At 35.0% G+C, this 26,394-nt stretch overlaps 1 protein-coding gene and 1 long non-coding RNA gene across 5 annotated transcripts in view; one reads left to right on the top strand and one right to left on the bottom strand.

Moving 5' to 3' along the window:
* The window catches only part of LOC113227984, a 56,326-nt gene extending 42,997 nt beyond the window's left edge, over positions 1–13,329 (bottom strand). Inside the window, exon 1 of the mRNA XM_026461099.1 lies at positions 12,985–13,329. Within this exon, the coding sequence (XP_026316884.1) occupies positions 12,985–13,206 (222 nt within the window). The 5' untranslated portion in view covers positions 13,207–13,329. The remainder of the gene's footprint in view (positions 1–12,984) is intronic.
* A 1,142-nt stretch (positions 13,330–14,471) lies between these two features.
* On the top strand, positions 14,472–25,805 carry LOC113228714. 4 transcript variants are annotated; one of them, XR_003310333.1, is made up of 9 exons: positions 14,472–14,614; positions 14,902–15,203; positions 15,584–15,699; positions 16,291–16,440; positions 16,515–16,624; positions 22,630–23,178; positions 23,290–23,486; positions 24,642–24,708; positions 25,320–25,805. It is a non-coding gene; the product is annotated as an uncharacterized LOC113228714 (long non-coding RNA). The 4 variants fall into 4 exon arrangements; XR_003310335.1 differs by lacking the exon at positions 16,515–16,624 and adding an exon at positions 16,840–17,100 and having other exon boundaries at positions 22,613–23,178; positions 23,290–23,471; XR_003310330.1 differs by lacking the exon at positions 16,515–16,624 and adding an exon at positions 16,840–17,100 and having other exon boundaries at positions 22,613–23,178; positions 25,320–25,804.
* Positions 25,806–26,394: the final 589 nt, after the last annotated feature.

Genomic DNA, 26,394 nt, shown 5'->3' on the forward strand with positions numbered 1-26,394 from the left:
AATTTTATTTCAGACTAAGGCTCATCGACACTGCAGTCTGTCGGTCAAAATTGCATCGTGGACTTCTCTTCCCGTTTAGAAAATTGAGGAGACAATTCTGTTTCCGGCGGACTGGTACATCGTCTTTAGATCCAGAGTACACATAACATTCACTTTTTTATTGATAAATAACTGTCTGTCATCAATATTTAAAATATTAATAATCAGATGTAATTAAATTTGTTTTAACAATATTATTTCGGACTAGATCTCATCGGTACTGCAGCCTGTCGGTCAGAATTGCATCCTCGATTTCTATACCAATTTCGAAAATTGGGGAAGCAACTCTGATTCCGGTGGACTGGCATTTCGTCAATGGATCCGGAGTACGCTTAACTTACGGTCTACATTGAAGTTTGGCTGTGTATTGTCACATGTATAAAATATTATTGATAAAATTGTAATTAAATTCATCTTGGTAATTTTACTTCAGACTAGGATTCATCGAAACTGCAGTCTGTCGGTCAGAATTGCATCCTCGATTTCTGTACCCATTTAGAAAATTGGGGAAACAACTCTGATTTCGGCGGACTGGCATTTCGTCAATGGATCCAGAGTACACTTAACTTATGGTCTACATTGAAGTTTGAATGTGTATTGTCACATTTTAAAAATAAGAGAAAATTGTAATTAATTTCATATTGTTAATTTTATTTCAGACTAGGATTCATCGACACTGCGGTCTGTCGGTCAGAATTGCATCCTCGATTTCTGTTCCCATTTAGAAAATTGAGGAGACAATTGTGTTCCCGGCGAACTAGTACTTCGTCTATAGATCCAGAGTACGCATAATCTTCACTTTTACACTGGTAAATAACTGTCTGTAATCAATATTTAAAATATTAATAATGAGTTGTAATTAGGTTTATTTTAATAATATTATTTCGGACTAAATCTCATCGACACTGCAGTCTTTCGGTCAGAATTGCATCGTGGATTTCTGTTCCCATTTAGAAAATTGGGGAGACAATCCTGTTCCGGCGGACTGGTACATCGTTTTTAGATCCAGAGTACGCATAACCTTCACTTTGTTATTGATAACTGTCTATCATCAATATTTAAAACATGAATAATCAGTTGTAATTAAATTTGTGTTAACAATATTATTTCGGACTAGCTCTCATCGATACTGCGGCCTGTCGGTCAGAATTGCATCCTCGATTTCTGTACCAATTTAGAAAATTGGGGAAGCAACTCAGATTCCGGCGGACTGGCATTTCGTCAATGGGTCCGGAGTACGCTTAACTTACGGTCTACATTGAACTCTGGCTGTGTATTGTCACATTTTAAAAATATTATTGAATAAACTGTAATTAAATTCATCTTGTTAATTTTATTTCAGACTAGGAATCATCGATACAGCAGTTTGTTGGTTAGAATTGCATCCTCGATTTCTGCACCCATTTAGAAAATTGGGGAAGCAGTTTTGTTTCCGGCGGCCTGGTACACCGTCTACAGATCTGGAATACGCATAACCTACGTTTTTACATTCACAAGTTAATGTCTGTCATCAATATTTGAACATTAATAATGAGTTGCAGTGAAATTTGTTTTAATAATATTATTTCAGACTAGGGCTCATCGATACCGCAGTTTGTCGGTCAGAATTGCATTCTCAATTTCTGTTCCCATTTAGAAAATTGAGGACACAATCCTGTTTCCGGTGATAGGTACATCGTCTATAGACCCAGAGTACGCATAACCTTCACTTTTAAATTGGTAAATAACTGTCTGTCATCAAAATTTAAAACATTAGTAATAAGTTGTAATTAAATTTGTTAATAATATTATTTCAGATTAAGGCTTATCGATCCTCCTCATCGACGAGCATCCTCGATTTCTGTACCCTTTTAGAAAATTGGGGAAGCAACTCTGATTCCGGCGGACTGGCATCTCGTCAATGGATCCGGAGCACGCTTAACTTATGAACGACACTGAAGTTTCGCTGTGTATTGCCACATTTTCAAAATATTATTGAAGAAAATTATAATTTTATTCATCTTGTTAATTTTATTTCAGTCTTAGGAATCATTGACACTGCGTTCTGTGGGTCAGAATAGCAACATCGGTTTCTGTACCCATTTAGAAAATTGGGGAAGCAACTCTGTTTCCTGCGGACTGGTAACTCGGCTTGTCAATCGAGAGTGCTATTCTGAGCCTCAAGCAGACCGTACAGTACTATACATCTAAGAGTACCGTAGGGGTACCAAAAGTACTCCTATAGTACTCCTAGATGTATGGTGTTTACGCCTGTTTTTTGGATCTGTCAAAAGCATTTGATCTGATGTTTGTTTGATTTATCTTTTAATGTATTGTGGAGCAAACTAAAGCATGAGTCAAATCTACCATGCGAATTAATAAGTCTCTCTGGATACTGGTACGGCCACCAGAAGAACAGAGTGAGGTGGGCTAGCTCGTATTCAGATATGTATGGATTGGAGTGTGAGGTAAGGCAGGGAGGATTGACCTCTCCCAAACTATTTAACATATACATTAATAAACTGATATGTGAGCTCAGCAGTACACATGTCAGATGTCACATTGACGGTGTTTGTATAAATTATATAAGTTACGCAGATGACATGGTGCTGCCGAGTCCGTTTATCGGTGCACTTAGAAAACTCCTGAGCATTTGTGAGTCGTATGCTGTCTCACATGGTTTGAAATATAATGTAAATAAAAGTGAATTTATGATTTTTAAGTCATGTCCGAATTAGTGTACAGCTGTGCCTCCCGCAACTCTTTGTGGTATTCCCCTGAAACGTGTCACCCAATCCAAATATTTGGGTCTCTGGGTCACGGATGACCTAAAAGATAATGTTGACATAGAAAGAGAGCGCAGGGCTCTGGCTGTCCGCTGTAATATGCTGGCTCGGAGGTTCGCACGCTGCTCTAACGCAGTCAAGATAACGCTATACAAAGCTTTCTGCCAATGTTTCTACACTTGCAGCCTCTGGGTCTCATTTGCGCAGCGGTCAGCCGGCGCACTGCGCGTACAATATAATAACGCGTTCGGGATGCTGCTGGGTCTGCCACGGTTCTGCAGTGCTTCGGGTATGTTCGCGGAGACGGCGACGGATGGTTTCCACGCGATCCTGTGCAAACGTACTGCGTCGCTGCTGAGCCGCCTGCGTAGATCATCTAACAGCATCCTGAACGTTTTTACTCACTGGTGGGACTCTCCGCTGCTACACCAGTGGATGTGCTTGCATGCGGACAAGCACATAGGTGGTTAGTGGTAGCGGTTGAGACCCATGACTCTTATCAGTAATATGTATTTTAATTTAATTTCATGTATTATTTTATTTCATTCCATTTTTGTGACTCGTGTACTGTAATATTTCTATGTTTAATATTTGGCAGAATAAAATAATTTGAATTTGAATTTAGATAATTTGGGAAGCAACCCTGATTCCGGCGGACTGGCATCTCGTCAATGTATCCGGAGCACGCTTAACTTTTACACGGTTTACATTGAAGTTTTGCTGTGTATTATCACATTCTTAAATCATTTTTGAAAAAATTGTAATTAAATTCATCTTGTTAATTTTATTTCAAACTTAGGAACCATCGACACTGCGATCTGTTGGTTAGAATTGCATCCTCGATTTCTGTATCCATTTAGAAAATTGATGAAGCAACTCTGTTTCCGGAGGACGCATAATCTACGCTTTTACATTGAAAAATAACTGTCTGTCATCAATATTTTAAACATTAATAATAAGTTTTAACAAAAATTGTTTTAATAATATTTATATTATTTTGTATAATATTTCAGACTAGGGCTCATCGACACTGCTGTCAACTCTGATTCCGGCGAACTGGTACATTGTTTATGGATCTGGAGTATTACATTAATAAATAACCTACGGTTTTACATTAATAAATAACTGTCATCAAAATTTGAAACTTTAATAATTAGTTGTAATTATTTCTAAAGTTTTAAATACGTTCATACTGTTCATTTATTAGTTAGTAATATGTTTTAAGAGATAGTAATAAGTTAACATTATTTTTGATAAGAAATCATGTACACAGCAGCCTGGCTGTTTGAAATGCGTTATGTAGCCAGTTACAAAATTGGGAAAGCATTTCGATTCTGGCAGACTGTTACACCGTCATTGATGCAGAGTACGCTTACTTACCATTTTTTTTTTTTTTTTTTTACGCTTACTTACCTACGATTAGACATTGATAAATAGCTTTTCGTTATCAAAATTTGAAACATATTAATAAATTGTACCTATTTAAATTCATCTTGTTAATTCTATTTCAGACAAGGGATCATCCGCACTGCAGACTCGGTCAGAGTTCCATCCTCTATTTCTATAGCCATTTAGAAAATGGGGAAGGAACTCTGATTCCCAGGAACTGTTACGTCGTCTGTGGATGCAAAATACCTACTGTTTACCAACGGTTGACATTGATAATAATAATAACAACGCAACGCACTCAACATAGCCTCGCACTAGGGAAACCCTGTGTCGCAAGTGCCATGGACATACATACAGACAACCACAAATTAGTACACCCAAACTCACGAGAGAAATAAATGTAACCCATACAAATATTTCTCCCGACCCGACAATCGAGTCTGGGACTTCTGCGTGGCAGTCCGGGAATGAATGAATGAATGAATTTTGTAAGCGTTTGGCCACGGAGGCAGTTAAATAGCTATTTGTTATCAAAATTGAAATGCTGTAGGTACTTATGCGATTTTTGAAACTGACATTGTGTCCCAAGTTATTTAATTGTCCAAACTTTGTCTAACCTGGGACAGTTGCAATCAATTTCACATTCTGCCGTTCAGTGGACATTTATGTGTTATGATAGAAAAAGGTAAATTAGTCACGCAACCGCGATCGGTGAACGTAATGTATTTGGTTTTACTTGTATTCAAAGTTAAAACGTTTTCATTTAACCTCTTAGTGATAATATCAAAACCAAATACTCCATCTGAATACTTTTTTCCAACTTTTGGCACTAAATATTAGAGCGGTATCATCGGCAAAAGAAATTATTCGCCCGTGGGGTAATTCATATGTCCATAGTTCGTTTACATAAACTAGGTAGAGGGCAGGTCGTAAAATACTGCCTTGTGAGATACCGTGCATGTCAGGTATTTTGATTTTGATAAAAAATAGTTACACTGATATTAAAGAGACAACTTGACTACTCGTATATTTATAATGTATACAATTTTATTGAGTTGCGTGTTACATAAGGAGCGCGAATTGTATTCGTAATTGGTATTTTGTTTTAATATTTAATCTCTATGTACAAACGAACCTATTCGACTCATACGTAGTAAAAGCCCTAGGTGCAAGACTGCTTATTCTCAGAACATTCTACATTTCGTTCGTTGTTCTTCGCTGTGAATATCAGCGATCGACTGGTGTTCGATTCTATATGTCCGAAACGAAATAAGATATAAAAATTATGAAAACATGTATAGATAGGCCTTATTTTAAATAACGAGATTATGCATTTATCATATTTTCGTTGCATAATCACAACAGACCCTGTTCTTCGTATGAGTCGAATTACACTTTATATATTATTTATATATCACCAAATTAAAACAAAATGAAATTAAGGCCTGAGTAATTTGTCAAGCAGCTTTTAAATATAATTCAGAGCTTAGCTAAGTATTATTATTTATGGTAAATGGCATCACAATAAAACTGTTAAGTACCGTTCTCATGTAGGCGTGTAATTGGAAATATGAACATTGAATATGCAAATATGCCTTGTGAGCGATTGACGCCATTTATTTGAATAATCCACCTCAATTACGGCGAATATGCGTCCCGTTATCAATAAACTTTACCTTTTCAGATTCGGGAAGCCTCTACCAGAAGTTTACAGTGTCCTAGCGATCGCGTCAACTTATTTGTATGGCAAGTCGTACATCGTCTCTAGTGCTTAAATGGCGCTTTCTAGGTGAGCATTCTCCATCTTCGAATAAGTCGTCTCTTAGCATCGAGTGAGTTTATTGGCAACAGCTGGGAAGCAAAATAAAAAAGTTATGACGTATTTATATTATTTATGTAAGTGCTACTGGCGCGTAGAAAATATTTGTTTTTATCTTGAATAATTTGTTTAGAAGACAAGGCAAGGTACAACGTATTATGATGATTTACATTGTTTAAAAATAAAAACAAAAAGTTATGGTTTAAGCTTAGATTAATAGGTTTACGATGGTATGTACTCCGTTAAATTTGTTGGTATAAGTTCTGTTTGGGATAACTTTGTATATCTTTAATTAGTTTAATCTAGTTATTCTATCGTATAATCAGTAGGTATCATGTATCGATTCATCGTGAGAATATTATTATTTTATTTAAGCTGGTTTAAAAATAGAATAGTGAGTTTTTGCAAAGGTCCCTGGAGATGGTAGAGACACATAAATACAAATTAAAATGGATTAACGTCATTGGCAAAAGTGTAAAATAAAAGATTCCTAATTCCAAACAGGCTAATGACATTATCTACAATTAACACGAATTGCTGAATATTATCACACATATTTCAATACTTTGCACAGATAGACAGAACATAAAAAGATATATAAATGTAATGAACCAAGGTGGTCCCATTTACTTCCATTTGTATTCCGTCGAGGTAGATTTAAAACTTATCAGCCAATTTTTAGATCTGAAGTGTGGGCACTTGTGTGGCTAGAAGCCACTCCTTTGAAAACTGACACCGTGTCATCGAAGTTACGAAAACTTATCTTCGCATTCCCTAAATTTTCAATATGTATAGTCAACAATTCATCAAGCTATACACTTTTGTTCGAATTTCACATCCAGATCGACAGAACAAGAATCGTCAATGTTTAGCTTGATATAGGTACTATACTGTCGTCCGTACTTCACTTTAGTGAAATCCACTCAATATTTTCATCGACTATGTTGATAATTGTCTGGTTTCCTATGCTGTTGGGAAGTTTGTTTTCTAACAATTATACTTTTAAATCGAAATAAAAAGTCATGTTAATTCTTGCTATGGTCATTATGATACCGACCCCTTCAAATCTTTGTTGAGACGTCAAAGACTGCCACATCTACGTAGATATGGCAGTTTATACGAGATAAGGATGTTTTGCCTTTCTTTATTCATATACTTTTATTTACGTTTGAATTCGTTATAAGTGTATTACACAAATTTGTACAAAATCGCATATTACAACCTGCGTTTTTAATTTTATTCATTTACATGAGGGAAGTGAGTGGCCTTATGCCTGTTTTAGATAAGATTACCAAGTTTATGTAATTTCAATAGGCATGTGTATAGATGATCATTTTAAATTTGCAAAAGCAGCAAGTCACAAAATCTAAACGTCATTGTATTCATTTCCGTATTTTTTTAAATTATTGATCATTTTTCTCTGAGCCATAAAATAAATTAAATCAATCGATATTTTAATGTGTTCCGAGCTACGCAAAAAAGCGTTTGATTTATTTAAATTAACAGATACTTTTATGTTGGGACTCAAAACTTAGAGAAATGAGCATTAAAAATGAAATATATACCTATGGTTTTATAACTAAGTAAATGTTGATTATATTTGTACCTATACTAATATTATATTAATTGTAATGCAATTTGACCTGAAAACATGTTCGGAAACGTAAGCAAATTGGTTTCTGGCACTCGCTGGCCGCTGCCGCGACACGCTCGCTTCGCTCGCTCAGTTCGTGCTGCTTTTTCATATATTTGCCTAACCTACAGGATGGGGGCGCAACCATGGTTTATTAGGAGATCAATATGAGAGAAGACCAATAATAAAAAAAGGATGAAATATATATTTTTTAATATTATTATAGTAATATTAATTTAGTATGCTAAAAAAAGCTCAATTAAAAAAAGTTTATTTAAAAAAGTGCTCATTTGCAATAGATCAATTATACCTTTGAAGATCAAATTTTATTATCCTATTTCTATTGAAATAGGATAATATTATTTGATCTTCACTTTCGGGATCACGTCCTAATAAGGAGAAGTAATAAGTAATAAGTATTTATGTATTGTCAAAAGCGTCTATAAAACGATATACAGTTTTAATGACTGTCCCAGAATGAGGGTAGCGTTTTATTACTATTAAGTGGTCTGTACAATATAATAGTAGTGTATTTTCACGCAATACTGACGTAATAAGCTATATTGCACAAATACTAGATTCAATGTAGGTAGTTATAACGTTTGTAGCGAATCGCAACGCTCGCTACAAATTTTTTCAATGTAAATATATTTTATATAGCCATTCTATATATAATAGAAATCATATCATAATAAAACTTCTAAATTTAAATGTACTTATTTTTTGCGCCTTTTTCTTTGTTATTGTCATTGTTTATTCTGTTTGGTTCGTAATCGTACTTAAACTGAATGTACATACATTTGCTCTGATCTTACTCATCCTTCCCGAATTCCTTTGATACAGTCCGCTACAATATTGTTGTATAGTAGTATACGAGTATTATGATAATATTATGCTTACGTAGCTTTTCGGTTTGTGTAAACAAATGTATGCGTAACAAATGGGCTAATTAAAGCCAGTAAAGAAGTGATGCATAAATTCGCAGAAAGTGGAACTGGGGAGTTATTAGTTCCGTAGATCAACCAGGAACTGTTGTTAAATACTAAACGCACGTATAGGAAATGTTTATAGATTAGGCATAATATATTTATAGATTATATAATATGCTAAAAGATGTAAAAATATTTAAAACGCGCTGATGTGGTGCACCATCGCGGAAAGCGCCGTGGTTTTATTTTCTAGAATACAAATCCGCATGCCGCAAGGTGCCGCGCGGAAGTGTTTGTTTTTTATATATCTACATTACCCTATTGTATTATAGGTACCTACGCAAGTAACACGAATTATTCAATTACACCCACAACATACGCTTTAAGAGAAACTCGGAATCACTTAGCCTAAAACAAAAGTTTGTCCTTATCATGTATTTACAATAGGTATATGTAAGTATAGGCAAGATAACTAGCTTAATTTAACCTTTCGTAACGGATAGGATGGTAGGGTCGTCCTTCGAACCCTTTGAACAACGTAACGGTGCAGTTTTTATTAAGTTGAGTATAAAAGTCAGCAAAATAACGAGCTTCTTTTAATTACATAAGTCATACAATTTTATGTAATCGCCGTGTTTAGTCGACAAATTGTAGAAAGTTAATATGTTAGGTTAGATTAGGTTTATCAATAACAATAACACGGTTAAAACATCTAATACGCATAGTATTTTGAGCAAGACATACTAGATATAAGTCTCCACTGTACTCCCACATTTTCATTTATCATCGCTTCTCATACGATAAAGTTCATTTTTATTCATTTCATGAAAAATAAACCTAAAATCAAAAGAGTTTCGTGAGTAAGTAGGTTTGATCTGGATTGTTGGGAAACTAAAAACACTGCATATGAAAGTAGTTAACGAACGCGTCTAATAATTGTACCCACAGACATAGTGATTGTACCGCAGTTTTTATGTTTTTTATTTCTTAAATATTGAGCGTAGAGACCTGTACTGATAATTGGTGACGAATCTACTACTTTGTGATAAATCTAGTGTTTCTCCCATGTATAGTAATGGAACCCAAGCAGATAGAGGTTTCAGAAACAATGGTTTTTCGCTATCTTCCTTTCATATCGCGAGAACATTGCGACGCACAATGGTATTGCTGTTACTTCCGCTGGGCAAACTTGACGTTCTGGCGTGTTCACAACCTGTTTGGTTTTGGTTTGTGAACATACGAGCTCTATTGCCGTTTCCAATACATTTTAGGGGCTCTGTCTAGACTAAAAATTCAGGTTTCTATAAACTGTGCCACCGAATGGCTAACTGATGACTTAATTTCTTAATATAAAAAAAAAACAAAACATGCGCTAGGTGCTGAAAGTGCTAACGTTTATGGTCCCAAAACTATATATTATATAGTGAAGGTTTGTTGAGACGCTACCTCGAAAATGAGTCATGTTATCATGACATGATGAGAGAGAGATAGATGTAGAAACAGCTTCGGAATAAAAATAAGTGAAAGGCTTGGTCGCAAAAAAAATCGTGAATGCTTGATATCTATAAATAAGCAAAAATATAATTAAAACTTAAATAGAATTAGATAAGTTGTTGTTAAATAAATTATCATATGTTACATTTAGAACTAAACTTTGTAGACAAAATCAATTGAATTAATGAAATAATCGAGTCTGGATCAAAATGGAACCAACAGTCCGAAAAGCCGATTCTTGCTTTGGATTTTTGAGGCTGTTTCGGAATTTAATTCAATCAATTGTAGTCTAATCGTGTTTTCCACAAAACCAATAACATATATCTAACATACATACTTAAAATCCAACAAATTTTTAAGTGGTGGTATCACCTTTGTATATTCTGTATTATTGTTGATTGTTTAATATACGTAGCGCAAACTATTAATCTATTTCCCCGTTGAGCGATGTTATTGTTATTATTTAGTGAGAGATTGTTTATTTATCAGATTTTTTCATCATAAGGTAACATTATTGTTGGATGATCTGATAATTTTGCTTTGGTAATTTAATCCTTAGAACGATCACGTACTGTCTGTATGAAAGGGGATTTTATACTCAAAAAAGATGTTTATAATAACTTTGACCTACATAGGACAATAAATACCTACCATTTTAATTGTTTTTTTTTACTTCCGTGTTCACCTAGATTATTATGTATAAACTAGGTAGGTACATTAAATACATTCGATATGCTGTTGGCAGTTGTTATAGTAAATTATGATCTTGAAGGTTAGTTAATAGGAAATCATGTATGCATTAAAAATAATTGTACATTGCAGTAAAGACTTAAAATATCTTTTGCAGTTGTACCAACAATTTGTTAATACGCACATTAACGGCAATGATATAATTACAACAAAACAATTTTATCTTTTTGCAAGTAGTTTCGACCATTTTTAACTAACTTCAAAAAGGGGATGTTTTTTGTTTTGTCTCCGACATTTTGTTTCAACATCTTTTTTGTTGTCCGTAGTGAATCTCATTGAAATTGGAAGAAAAGATTTCATCTCTAAGAATGGCAAATTAGGGGATGAATCCGGTTTATTGGGTTCCGTCCACTTTCCGTTGACGGATAACAACTAAACTTGGCAAATACATTTAATTCCACAAAATGTTGAGTTCGGTTTTTGTTTTTAAAATTTTTATTGTAAAATATATTCATTGCAGTCCAAAATTTATTACATTCCGTGTTCAGATTGTTTTTATGGATCTTGTACAAAATATAAACTACGTGCACAGCTGTTTTAATGCTTGTAAACTAGACATACCTACTGGACTGTCATGCTGGACTGAATGTTCATCTGTATCATGAATATTCAGTCCAACATGGCAGTCCAGACAACTCAAGCAGTATTAAATCAATTTTTGGAGAAAGAGAGATGATAGAGGTGAGCACATTTTTTTATTTCTGCCTTAAAAAGTTCACAGGAAACATTTAAGTACCTACCAAAGTAGGTATTAATGCACCTGCACTCTTTTTGTTTATTAGATTAAACATAAGTACATTTTCCGCATAAAGAGTTCTTCGGTTTCCCCGATTGTTACACATTGGGAGTGAAACTATTTTTTTGGGTCTAAATCGCGTATATTTGTTTTTTTTTCAAACAAACCAACATTTCGTGCCCTCTTACAGGTCCCGTGGTCACGGTTGAGAGCCCGAAGCGTTAGTTTGTTTGAAAAAAATACGAAATTTAGATCCGAAAAAATAATTTCATACACTCTGTATATTAAAAAAATTCTCTGTCTATATTAAATAGTTATGTCATTGCGCATTATTTTAGTCAGAACTCTGATGTCGAAGAATGTTCTGCGACAAAATGGATGCTTATTTTATTTTTATTCTTAAATTTATTAAGTATATAATTTATATTATTTAATAACACGTATTCACGTGTTAATAAATATAACTGACAGTCGCATGTAGCAATTCACCAGCAGCAAAGGTCGTTAACCGCAATCAATGATTTTTTTTGTAATGCTTTTCACAAACACTACAATTGTCAACAACTTAATCAAAATGTGCCTGCTGTATAGAGTAAGTTTTTAAGCTTTTTTAAACTAGGTGTTCTATGGTTGTTACTTGACGAAATTCTTTTTTAACAGGTATTTTCTCCATAACTCTTCGCCATGTCCACTTATCACTCCGCGTTTTATCGCATGAGACTTTTTTCTTGTAATATGTTATGTTGTTATTAAACAATTGCATATAAATAAAGACTGTACGAACACATTGTGGTAATTTTATAAATCAAATGCAACAGATCGTTACAAGTACATTTTTGTGTTTGTATCATTTACAATAGGAAACGGCTATTGTTAAACAACAATAGAAGACTGTATGTTTTTCCATTGTACACATGGGTGCATTTTCAGAAGTTTAGTATTGAAATGTTTTCTGTGATTGTGCAACTGCATTTTGAAACTTATTATTTCATATAAAAACAAAGGTAGTATTCTGATTGTTGACGTATAACATAACAAACGTTAAAATAAATGAAATAGGTACCTAATTCATAAATTTGTGTTATGATTTGAATAATTAGTACGATCGCAACTTTTCGTAAGTTGTTATCCATTTAGTATCTTTCACCGTAAATAAAGTTATCAGCGGCATCTATTTATTCCAGACTGCATCTGCAGTAGTTCGTTAGCTCCCTTAACACGGTCATAATAATATTGTCTCACAACCACTAAAAGAAAAAGGAAACAAACAACTCGCGGTTCATTAAAATAAACTCCTTATACTAAGTGACAGTGCAACTACTTACCTAAATTGCATATAAGTAGTTATTAAATTTCGCCTGGCAATGTAAGAAGGTCAGTAGAAATATTGAAAACGAATAATAAAATAATAAGTAATAACAAAAACTTACATGATCTGGAACGTTTTCGTCAGCATTGCTGTCAAATGCTTGCAGTTTCAACGCAGTATCTTGCTTAGGAGAAGAAACTGGTGACCTCGAAATGTAACGATTGGAGAGCTTCCTAGCAAAATTACTCTTAAAATCTTGACATCTCATTATAGACTCTACTGGTCTACTGAACTCCTCCATCTCCCGATGTATTTCGTCCAGAGATAAAGAGAACGTTTCCATTAATTTTAAGAGTCAATTTCATAATTCAAACAGAAGTTTAACTACGCGTCCCGAATTTTATATTTCAATTTATCGATCAATGGCGTGTGCACATCGCGAGCATTAAACGCGACCGTTAGCGTTTGAGGCAGAGATAGCACTAACTGCGCGACTCTACATTTCTACACGTTACGTGATCCACCTGTTGCGTCTTATTTAGCCCCCTCGCAATGTAACTTGAAACACTGTTTAATATTACTATTCAGATAATGCTACTTGAGCATTCGGACAATATCGTCCACTCTTATATGCCACCCATCTTCGCTTAGTTTCCAATGCCATTGTGGGTTAATTTTACTGTAAGCCGTGAACTGTCCCCAGAACGCTATACACTTAGTTTTGCTGGCAGTTATAATCACTAGTCTGCGAGGTGTTCAGAGAGCAATTAAAATGAGGAAATCTAAGAAATTACGATAAAAAATCTACAATTACATCTATAACCGAAAACGTAAAAAGCACACAACTTATAATTTTTTCGCTACTCCAAAATTGTCCTCATAGTTAAAAATTGATAGGTAGAACATTCTCCTAAAAATCTTTATAAAGACCATAACATCTTCGCGTTACTATGATTTTAACAATCCCAAAATATTTCATTCTCGCACTTGTATTAACGCCATCTATTGGAGGACGTAGAATATAGCAGTCTCTGCAAACTTGTTTTGACATAGTATCAATTTAAAACCGGCGAGTGCGCATGTTCGAGTTACATTGCAAATAGGACATCTAAGTACTCCTACGATCGCTGCAGAGATGGCGCGCTTCTAATTTCTGAATAATAAGCTCGTAGAAAAATAGGGGAGAATGGAAGAAAAATACATGTTGTGCCGACCCCACCTAGCGTGGGTTGAGGACAGGAAGAAGAAAGGAATCTCGTAGAAAAATATTTCGAAATACTTCTACGTTTTACGTGCTTTGAATAACAGTTTAACTCATAAAAATTGCAGATAAAAATGCATACCTACTTAATTGTTTTCAAAAACATACTTGAAAAGATTTCTTTTGAATTTTTTTTTCGACGGGTTAACCGTGTAACTTGGCCGATGAACTTGGCTGACATTCTATTCTCTCTACTCTGACATTCTTGTCTATTTCATAATTTATCGTGTTTAAATTAAAACCTTAAAACAAATTGACAATCTAGTGTCATATCTAATGACCATTTCACCCAAAGACAATGTAACCACTACATTTTACTTCACCATCAATCAGTACCATAGAAAAAAATGGCCAATTAACGGTCTTTAATCAGCCAAACGGACAAATTATCAAAATTATTAAGTAGGCAGTCCAACAAGTGAACAACCATCAAACCTTAACACGTGCGCTTTGCAATAAAATGATGATGACTCCACAAGTTGGCTGTAAAGTAAGTTTAAAGCTGCTACTACATTGTATACTACCTCCGAACAGTTGACGAATAAGATCCATAAAACAATTTCACCTAACATTTTTCAAATTCATTAACATGTTTGATTTGTGGAGCTTTTAGTTTTGGTACTAGAACTAAATGCAGTAGCCGAGGCAGTTCTTGACTACTGCCAGTTTTTGTAATTAATTAATTCTTTTAAAGCTCTTTTGGCACGCATATATCACAACGGAAGTAAGCTTCTATTATTAGTATATCTAATTATCTGTCTCTTCATTCTGTTGTAGATGCTTACTTGCCTTGGGAACCCATCTCTCATCCCATGTGGCGCTAATATTTAATGTACATTGCAATGTACTTCATAATTTCTGATGTTTATATAAAAAATCAGCACAGAAAATGGATAGTCTTACATCAGATGCACTTGCCAATTTCAACCTAACTGAAATTATTATTCTTTGTCTGGTATTTACATTTGTACTAATCTTAATGACTCATGCATGTCATCTGATCGCCTCTTATGAATGGTAGCACCAATGAAAAACGAAGATAGTGATTGGTCGTTTCCGAAGGACTTTAATGAATTAAGGTTTGTAAACGAATGTTTAGAAGAACCTACATAAAAAGGTATTCCACGAATTACAAAATTTAGGTAGGCAGGTTATAATATTTAACAGTTACGTTAAATCTGGCCACATGTACAAAAAAGTATCCATCACCAGCAGAGATGGGATCAATAGTTGTAAATGGTTTTACCCTCGATTTCGGGCGTTAATGGGGTTTAACCCGATTTAAACCCAGTGTTAGCAAAGCGGCGGGCTAAAACTCTGGCGATCTGTGAACAATAGTGAATCGTTCATTTCATTCATTGAATTGTGGTCAATCGTTTATATTATTGTTGTAATTCATGGAAAACCTAATAGCTGTAAAGCATTTCTATAGATAAATCGTAGTGCTCCATTTTTTCAGTTTAAGTCCTTCGTTGAAAGTGCACGAATTCGGGCTCACAGAAGTAATATGCCTCACAGTGTCACTGACAATCATGTTAATCATAATTACACAAATCTTTCAAATAATAAACGGATGTAAGTATTACAATGTCTTTTAACTTTGCGTTAGCCTTTAAGCACAAGCAATTTGACTGAAAAAATTGAAGAATAGTTGGTGACTAGTCACTACTTAAATGATTTTCAGAAATTCAATATCTAGATTTTTCTCCTAAGGTTTCTTAATCTAGGAGCATTATATTCTATCACAACAGACTTAATCAAGGAATTGTTTCTTGTAGGTAATAAATATAATATATTATATACACCTTCCAACTTCAGTATAATTCTAAGGAGTTACTGTCATTTATTGTTAGTAGGTTCTTGACCTCATTTCGATCCTCCTTGTCCTAATTAATAGGTAAAATCCTCTAGTCTCTAAGAGTGACCTCCATACAAATTCTTATAACCTTTTTTTTCCCTACATGCCACTGTATAAAATGTTAAACAACGTATTCATATTTATCAAGCCAAAGTCAATTTGAGACAGGGTTTATGGATATTAAGAACAATTTAAGACTCAAAATGCTTACTCTGTGCTTCAAGTCAAGCAACTTTGATTCTACGGCTTTTGAAAGTCTGGATACTATTTGAAAAAAAAAATATTTTCCTATTACAACTCTGTTCCAGGTCTCCGAGAAACACTACAATACAACTAATAGTTATATTTTAATCGAGACGGCAATGCTATCTCAAGGTTGCTGCATTTTATCTGCTTGTTGCATTCTATCAGCATGTTTTATGTTAAACGGGAGCTATTTTTAACTAAAATAGAAAATGGTATGTAATCACTACAATTTTTTCAAAGATTTAATATCATTTCCCTATCTAGAACATTTTATACTTTATGACAGCTGAAAAAAAAAGAAGTATATTTAAGAAATCGGGCGGATCTGTCAAAACTGTTGGGAAACAAACATTAAAGGAAAACGCAGCGAACTCATCTGAGAATAAAAAATCTGTGGTAAGTATACTAAACTATCGTATCGCAAGGATTGCTAACAACATCGTCGCCATTACCGCTGTAAAATCAGATAAATAAATTTAATGATCATTACCGCCCGCGCCACACTGGTTACTTATGATTTGCCTGTAATGGTAATGTCGGTTTAAGCACCATCAACTTAGGCCCACACCTCATTTTCAGGTGAGGCCAAGCCCAATTGTTTTCTTTTCCAGGCTCCCCTGGCCCTGGAAGATTTATGACTTCATTGACAACGCAGTGAATTAAATAAAATGGGACCCACGGATACTTTAAATAAAATATTTGGCAACAGTTGTTGCCAATCTTTTCTCTGCTGTACCGGGATGAATTTAGCAATGTTACTCATAGCTGTCTTCGGGGCAGTTTTAGTTCTGGTGATAATATTACAAAGCCTCAGCCTCGTCGGACAATCGCCATCCAGCAGAGCGCGTTGCTGATGAAACATACTTATTTATGTAAGAGAAGTAGACACTTCTTTATTTAGTGTATCCTAAAATCAAACCAGACCATTGTAGGGTCAGGGACGGCCGGCGCGGGCGGTGGCAGTGCTGTGTCGGCGCCCTCTGCGGTAGCTTGAAGTGTCGTGCAATAGGTCAAATGACTCCATGCAAATAACTTAAGGTGGTTTTCCATCGACGAGGCGAGGCGAGATGAGACGAGAATCAAAATCTCGCCGGCCTATTTCTTCCAAACTCGCGCCGCGGTTGTGGATAGTGACGATTCAGTACTGTTCAGTTCGTCTAGCCATAAACACGTAGCTGAAGGTACATATCCCGTAAATCATTAAGTTATTACATACATATGTTAACAGGAGAAGTTATGAAGAGTCAGATTATGCCATCTTTTTTAAATTTCAACATGTCTGCGTACCTCACAATCTCGCGATTGACATTAATAGCCATCGCGAGCACGCGTAAGCTTGTGCAGGCGCTTATGTGCTCGCGCGAGAAATCGCGTTTCCGTTGCAGAGTTATAATATTCTATGTAGGCAACAATACGGTTCAATATAATTACGTCACCAAATATTTCAGTTCTCGAATTTGTTACAAATTATTCAAAAATATTGTTAAGTTATAGTATTAATATAAGTATTAATACTGCTAAGGTTAAGTTTCACGGCGACAAAATTAGATAATAAATCTAAAACTACTTGGAGCATAACAAATAAAGAGTCAGGCAGGCTTAAATAACGCGATAGAGACATAGTTTTAGAATTAGACGGCAAACTTATAAAATCTAAAGACAAGGTAGCCCAAGCTTTTGAATCTTTCTTTTCGGAAATTGCTGTGAACATTACAGAATCATTAAATTCCTCCCCTTCTTTTGCTATTGATCTCCTAATGGAAATAATGTTAACGTTTGTGGCAGTTTATTTAATTTCCGTCATATTAATCCACAAGACATCATAAAAGCTTTTAAATCTATACATGTTAAAAAAACTGAAGATCTCTGGGGCATATCAACTAAAGTAATAGACTCAGTTGTTGATCTAATTTCCCCACATTTAGCTGTAGCTTTCGATAGGTGCGTTGACGGAGGTATTTTTCCCGATCTAATGAAATACAGCAAGGTTATTCCCTTATTCAAAAGTGGTAGGAAAGTTGATCCTATCAACTATAGGCCCATTTCAATTTTACCAGCTTTAAGTAAAACATTCGAAAATGTTATGCTGACTCAATAGCTGTCCTATTTCGGTGGGAATCATATTTTTCATAGTGAACAATACGGGATTCCTAGTGATAGATCGACTAGCGATGCGGGGGTAGCGTTACTAAAACACACCTTTGATGCTTGGGAAAGGTCCCAGAATGCTATTCGTGTTTTCTGTGGCCTTTCAAAGGCATTTGATTGCGTTGACTCTTATAAGGAAGCTGGAATATTACGGTGTAAATGGCAAGGCGTCGGAACTTGTCTCGTCATATCTCAACGATAGAATACAGAAAGTAGACATAAATGGAGTGACTTCTCTGGTAAAAATGGGTGTTCCGCAGGGCTCAATACTTGGACCTTTCTTATTTCTGATTTACACTAATGATCTGCTATTCTTTGTTAAGGACCATTGCGAAATAGTATTGTTTGCTGATGACACATCCTTAATTTTTAAAACAGACAGACATGACATTAACTATGACCATATTAATGATACCCTCTCTAAGGTAGTTTATTGGTTTAATGCTAGCAATTTATTGCTTAATGCCAAGAAGACAAAATGTGTTAATTTGAATTACCTAACGTAAAATCGACTAGTCCAAGCATAGAAATAAACGGAGAAAAATTAGACCTTGTTAATAAAGCAGTCTTTTGGGAGTGACCTTAGATAGTAAACTTCAAAGGTTTCCACATATATTTCCCCTGACCAGCAGATTAAGCTCCGCTGCATGCACAGTCCGCAGAATACGTGAGCTTACTGATGTTAGTACTACTAGACTAGTTTACTTTAGTTACTTCCTTAGTATAATGTTCTACGGGATTCTCATGTGGGGTAAAGCGGCAGATATTCAAACCATATTTGTATTGCAAAAACGTGCGATTCATTCCGTGTACCGTCTAGGCTCTCGGGTTTCTCTCAGATAAAAAAAAATTAAGGAGACTCGTAGCATGACTGTGGCATCACAGTACATTTATTCAAATATGCTCGTAAATATATACATAATTTCAATAAGAAAGAAGATATCCATAATATTAACCTACGAGATAAGTCCAAACTCATGGTACCACGATTTGGTTTAACCAAGGTAAACGACTCTTTTATGGGGAACCGTATACATTTTTACAATAAGATTCCGGAGCATATATTAAGATTATCATTTTCTAAGTTTAAAACTACATTAAAAATTTTGATTGAAAAGTCATATTACAAAATTGAAGACTACGTGTTAGATAAAGATGTATGGAAAGACGACACGGCTCCAGAATCCACACAAATTTGATTCAAAGTGTATTCCATAGCATTTAAGTTTATTTGAAAAGTCAGCGTAGTGAACGAGTAGTAGTTTAATGTAATGAAATGTAAATTTGACATTTTGAAAACGTCAAAAAGTGTAAATTTATTTTACCTATGGAATAAATGATCTTTGACTTTGACTTTGCCTCGCCAATTTTCGTCAATCCAGACTATTTCTTTTTAACGTTCACACTCATAGCACTAGGGAAACCCTGTGTCGCGGGTGCCATGGACACACACATAGACAACTACATATTACACCCGAACTCACGAGAGAAATAACTGTAGGCCATACAAATATTTCGCCCGGGAATCGAAGCCGTGACCTCTGCGTAGCAGACCAGAGTGGTAACCGTTCGGTCACTAGGAGAGAATTAAAATTTTTCCATACGAAATTCAATCCTCGTCTCGCCTTGCCAATGGAAAAGTACCTTTAATCATGCTTATCGTCCAAAACATCTGATATGAAAAAAAAATGCCCGAAGAGGAGCAACAGGGGCGACTGCGGCGCAGAAGACAACCATTAATTATATAATATTTAAAAAAAAAAAAACAGTTATGAGATTGAAAGGGGAAGCATAGCGGTTAGGAAATAGATTGTTGACGTTTAGGCTAAGGTTTAGGCATATTAGAACAAATGTCATTCGTTTAATGATTCTGGTAAAAATTTGTACATCTCCAACATTGACCTACCAACAAATGGACGTCGGGTCTAATACAAAAACCACGAAAAAAATGTCCGAAGTTAACCTATACAAACGTAGTGGCATGTAACGAAATATAAAAAACTAAAACATTTAATTTAAATTGTGACGTCATTACAGGATCATTTGAAAACAATGAAACACAGCGAAAATATAGAAAAGTACGAATGTTTTTATTATTAAAAGGAACCTCATTTCAGTCTCATTTTAATGAGATATGACACTATTAATTATACACTACTAATTAAAAACATGTAAAAACAAATAAAAATAGTAGTCTTAATTTAATGGCAATGCTTTTTATGGCCAGGAATTTGAAATTTTGCCAGATAAACTTGTATTAATATACCTAATCTAAACACAACCTAAATGAAAAATTTTGTACTCGAAAATAAGTTTTTAGTTTGAATGAGATGTTGTTTGTGTCAACTGTTACTATTACCCCCAGAGCATAATAATAGGGGTTAAAGTATGAAATTGACGATTTGTACTGAAAATCTAAATTGTTTATTTTTTAAATTTTTAACAAATTTATTTCATCAAAATAGTTGCCATTATTATCTATACATTGCTGCCATCTAATGGGAAGGTTATTAATGCCTTTGCGATAGAGCTCCGACGATCTAGACTGCACAAACTGTGTGAAAGCATTTTGTACTGCCTCCTGGGAAGAAAACTTCTTGTCACGTAGATAATTGTCCAAATCACGAAAAAAATGGTACTCCGTTGGAGCAAGGTCTGGTGAATACGGAGGATGACGAATGGTTTCTAACTGCAGTTCCTGAAGGGTCAAAATGGTTTCTCGTGCTGTGTGAGGTCTCGCGTTGTCGTGGAGCAATAATGGTGAAGATCGATTCATGAGTCGGGGCTGTTTTACTGCTAGTTTTGTCAACATGGTTCGGAGTTCGGCACAATAGACATCTGCCGTTATTGCTTGACCAGATCGGAGAAAACTATAGTGAATAACACCATGCTGAGACCACCAAACAGTTACCATTACCCTTTTATTGGTAAGTTTTGCTTTAGGACACTGTTGTGGCATTTGACCTGGGGTCAGCCATTGCATTTTTCTTTTCCGGTTATCATAAAGAATCCACTTTTCATCACATGTTACAATTCGATCCAATATTCCTTCATTTCTGTACCGGTTCAACAAGGCAACACAAGTTTCAACACGCGTTTCTTTCTGCAGATCAGTCAAATCATGAGGCACCCATTTTTCGTATTTTTTTATTTTATTGATTTGACGCAAGTGAGTCAATATTGTGGGTAAGGTAACGTTAAACCATGCCGCTAATTCCTGGGTAGTTTGACTAGGATCGGCTTCCACTATCTCTCTTAATTCATCGTTATTCACCTGTTCGGGCGGTCTTCCTCGTGGCTCGTTCTTTAAGTCGAAATTTCCATCACGAAAGCGTTTAAACCAAAATCGCACGGTGCGTTCATTAGTAGACCCCTCTCCAAACGCAGCATTGATATTGCGGGCTGTTTCTGCCGCGTTAGTTCCGCGTCGGAACTCGTATTAAAAAATCACTCGAATTTTCGCAGTATCCATCTTTCTTGTCTAAATTGAATAACAAAAACAATTGAAAGTCGATATTCAAATGTTTCAAATTTAAAAAAAAAAAAAAGTCACAGAAACCATTTGAAAAAAGTTTCATTCGAAAACCTCAAACCATGAAGATTCTATGAAAATTCAAAGAACCTATTGCAATAAAACGGCAATTTCATACTTTAACCCCTAATATATTTCCTAATGTTGTCATACATATAATATCATCGATAATTTACTACATATACTTATTCATGTTTTGTGTTCAATATGTATACATCATCATAATCGTCAATCCATTTATATATCACGCTGCTGGGCTGGGTTCCGCCTTGACAAGGGTTTTAGGCCATCGGCCACCACGCTGGTCCAAAATGGGTTGTGGACTTCTCACATTTTCCGAGGGTTATGAACCTTATTCGACGTGCAAGTTTAATCACGATAAAAGCTCATGGTAAACTTCAAATTTTTCGCACATATTCCGAGAAATTCAAGGATGTGAACCCGGATGCGAATCCACGGCCTCTGCTTGAGAAGCAGTACGTCAAACCACAAGGTACCACGGTTTTATAGGTATACACTTCCACTATGTACTCGTATACCAATATGTATACCTCCCTAAAAGTCAGTACTATGTCTATATGTAGTTACAGTACAGGGTGCGATCTCAACCTGTCAATTACTATCAATCTGCCACGCATTGCCGAAATAGTTTTTGTTCGGCGATCCTTGATATTTGATATACTCTTTGAATTACTTTTTCGTAGGAATTGTTGGATTGCAGGGTTCTACGGAGATCTTATGTAATGCAATCGCCGCTAAAAGCAAAAAACTTTCCAAAAAGAAACCAAAAAAGAGGACGCAACCTTTGGAACAACCGACATCCACGAAGGAACAGCCACTATTCGATAAAATACAGACCCCAACTATAGGCAAACCGCCTACACCCAAAGACGAACAGCCTCCATCTAAAGACAAACAGCCTCTATCTAAGGACTTACAGCCTCCATCTAAAGACGAACAGACTACATTGAAAATACGAACAACGTTCACTGAAAGACCCAAATAATACACCTGTATCCAAAAATTCGTTAGCGAATCAACGCTAAACAGCCCCGCAAAACAAGTCGTAGTCGAAGGGTATATCCAGAACACACGCATTGGCGCCAGCTACAACTGAAAGGGTGCCGCCAGCAACATCTGAGAAGGTATCGTCGTCTTCCACACCTGTGAATTCATTGTGTACAACGCTGACGTCTTTGGTTAATTATGTTATAAAAACCAGTGCGCTTCTGTTCCACCAATAGCATTTATGGCAACTACGGCACCTCAGGTGAGGCAAAACGTGAAAATATGGGCTAATAGAGTATATACATGTATCACTATTTTTAGTTAACTTAGCTTTATTTATTATTTTTATTCTAATGTAATTTTCTACAAACAGAGTGCAAGCGCCGAGTGCTGTCAAGGCGTTCTCTGCTGCTCCGCCGAAAACCACGACGTTATCACAATTGTCTCACTTGCCATAGCCAGCATAGTCTTCGTGTATATTCTCTTTACAATCTGTAATATTATAAACGGCGACAGTGGACAAAGGAACGACGTTAGACATTAAAATTATTGCTGGTGCATATTTTACAAGTAATTTAATTATTTCTTAAATGAGATGCAATACTTTAAATGATTATTTCTTAAATTTAGAATTTCCTTAGTACTGTTGCAATATTTCTAATTCATTAATTGGCTTGTAAACATTGACCTACCAAGTAAATTCAGGCGACGAAATACTGCATTTGTAGTTTGATATTTGTGTAAAGTACCCTTTGCAAATAAAAGTTTCTGCAACGTTCCCTGGGTCACAATGAAAATTATTGAAAATTTTAATCATCTGTTTCGATCCATATATGCCAGCTTTTTGTGATTTACTGCGAAACTCGGAAGATAGTGCAAAATTACGAACAATTACCTATTAAGCATGCTTTTGACATGAAACTAAAATAATTCGTGATTGAGTACTTTAATTGCTATAGTATAGTTAAGGATTATAAACGTATGATTCGAAGTTGGAAAGTCCCTTATTGCATACTCCTGTCAGAACCGTCAAATGAGTGTTATCGAGTATTGTAACAGTTAATATTTTGTATTATATTGACGAAATAGTTTTTTCACTCGTCTTTCAATGTGATCACGTCTGCATACACATGTTAGATAATCTAACATGTGTATGCAGACGTGTTTATATTCCATACAACAACACAACTTCAGTTAACCTGATTTAGGCCCAGTTATATGCATGCATATAAGTAGTTATATGCATATAAGTAATTATTAACTGCCTCCGTGGCCGAACGGTTACCATGCCGGCCGGACTGCCACGCAGAGATTCTAGGTTCGATTCCCGGGCCGGGAGAAATTTTTGTATGGCCTACATTTCATTCTCTCGTGAGTTTGGGTGTAATTTGTGGTTGTCTGTGTGTGAGTTGATGGCACCTGAGACACAGTATTTTCCTAGTGTGTGCGTTATCATTATTATTATTAGATCCTTTTCCTCACTGTAACAAAAAATTTAAACTAATTCAATCCTGACTGCCCGCAATTCCGTATTTATTTTATGTATATTATTTAATCTATTAATTACATATTTTGGTATTGGTATTGGTGCAACGGGCTAGTTTCTGCAACTCGACGTCGAGGCGTCTATTTTGCGTGTAGTTAATTAATAAATTAATTACATATTATTATTCTATGTTATATAATATTATTTTGTGGTGGTAATGTATTTCTTTTTTATTTCAGGTCTATTAAGAAAGATCTGTCGTCCTGTATATTACTTATTATCCTGAGGTCTAAATCACCTCCAAAGGTATTTAGTATTTACAAATATAACTTCCACTGGTAACTTAATTATGTCTTAATTAAGTTACCAGTGGATTGGATGGCATTCGTGGACGTCAATTTATGAGACATATCGGTAAAAAACTTCGAACTGCTATTGGCAATCCAATGTCGATATGAGCATTTTTTCTGTCTTATATTGACGAGTAATCACTGACGTGAGAACCCTGTTCATATGTGTGTGAAACTCGAGCATCCTAAAACTCGGCCGTTTGCTTCGCAAATTGTTTCTGCGTAGAATGAGTGCTGTTTACGCCTCTTCAAGGCACCTCGTAGAATATGGGTATTTGTTATACCTTTGTCAGATAAGGGTTTTTTACACCCTGTATCGATTTAGCGACAATTTATCTGAACGCTTAAAATTTTGTTCGTTTTATGATAAATAACATTGAACTCTTTGTTTAAATAATTTCAATTTCATTAAAATATGCATGTGTGGTACATTCAATTAGATAGAGCGCTTTGGAAGCTCGTATTATTTTGACGCTGATTGTACGTCGTAATAAGCCATTTACGTCTAAAATCTCGCCTTTCTGTTTTAAATAATTACACAATCTAACAAATTTTAATTCCACTTAGGTTTAATGGAAGCTAAATCAGCAAAATCACAAGCACCTGCAAAGGCTAACGAAGGAGGGGGAGCAGGAAATGAACCGTCTGACAAAACATGCTGCGAAGGCATATTTTGCTGCAGCGCCATTTACCACAATACTCTTGTGATATCTTTAGTGATCCTAGCCATCATAATAATTTTGTCGCTCGCCTGTAAAGTTTTCAAACTTTTCAGTGGACGAAGGGACTCGACTAGAAGCCGACGTAGTATTCATAATACAAACCGACGTAGTGCTGTTGTATAGTAGGTATAAAAATAATCTGCAATTTATGCAATTTAAACTCACAATAAAATTATTAAAAATGTTTGTAATCGTATTTGAAAAGGCTAACACAAAGATTCAATACACACACATGCACATTCAACAGACCACTTGAAAAATTCTCAATACAGTTCGTAATTTTTCAAAAGTTATATTGATTTTGATTGTTTAATAAAAAGTGAACTTTCTTATTTTAGGTTTAACTTGACAATAAAAAATTGTTGACTGGCATTTTTTCATTCATTTGTTTTAATTTACTATTAATACAGACTTGGCAACAAAATTAAAATATTTAAGTAATTAAATTAAAAATAAAATTTTAAATTTTCAGCATTTTCTGCTTTGTCACAAAATGTAAAAAAAATATTTAATTTCATTTTTTCAGTTGACATTGAGTAGGTCTGTACTAAGTCAATGTTAAAAGACATTTATTGGATTGCTACTTTCTGTCTAATTCTTGTATTTAAATATAAAGCATTGTTTTTGTTTTGCCAAATGGCCAGTGTATTTACGTTCCATTATTCATTTATACCATACTAGTCTTCTAACTAAATGAAAAATGTACCTGCTTATACAGTTGACTTCATTAGTAGTTAACTATTAAACGAATTCCTTTCACCCACGATTGGTATTAACTCTCAATTTTTTGAAATGGTCATTTGTGATGTAAGTATGTAAACGTTCACTTGTACCTACATGGACAGTGGAATGTAGTGTCCGTACGTATAAAACAGCAGTGAAAAACGATACAAAGTGATTCATTATTTCGAACAATAATA

The sequence above is a fragment of the Hyposmocoma kahamanoa genome, unplaced genomic scaffold, assembly GCF_003589595.1.
Source record: "Hyposmocoma kahamanoa isolate Upper Pololo Valley unplaced genomic scaffold, ASM358959v1 100021, whole genome shotgun sequence".
Lineage (NCBI taxonomy): Eukaryota > Metazoa > Arthropoda > Insecta > Lepidoptera > Cosmopterigidae > Hyposmocoma > Hyposmocoma kahamanoa.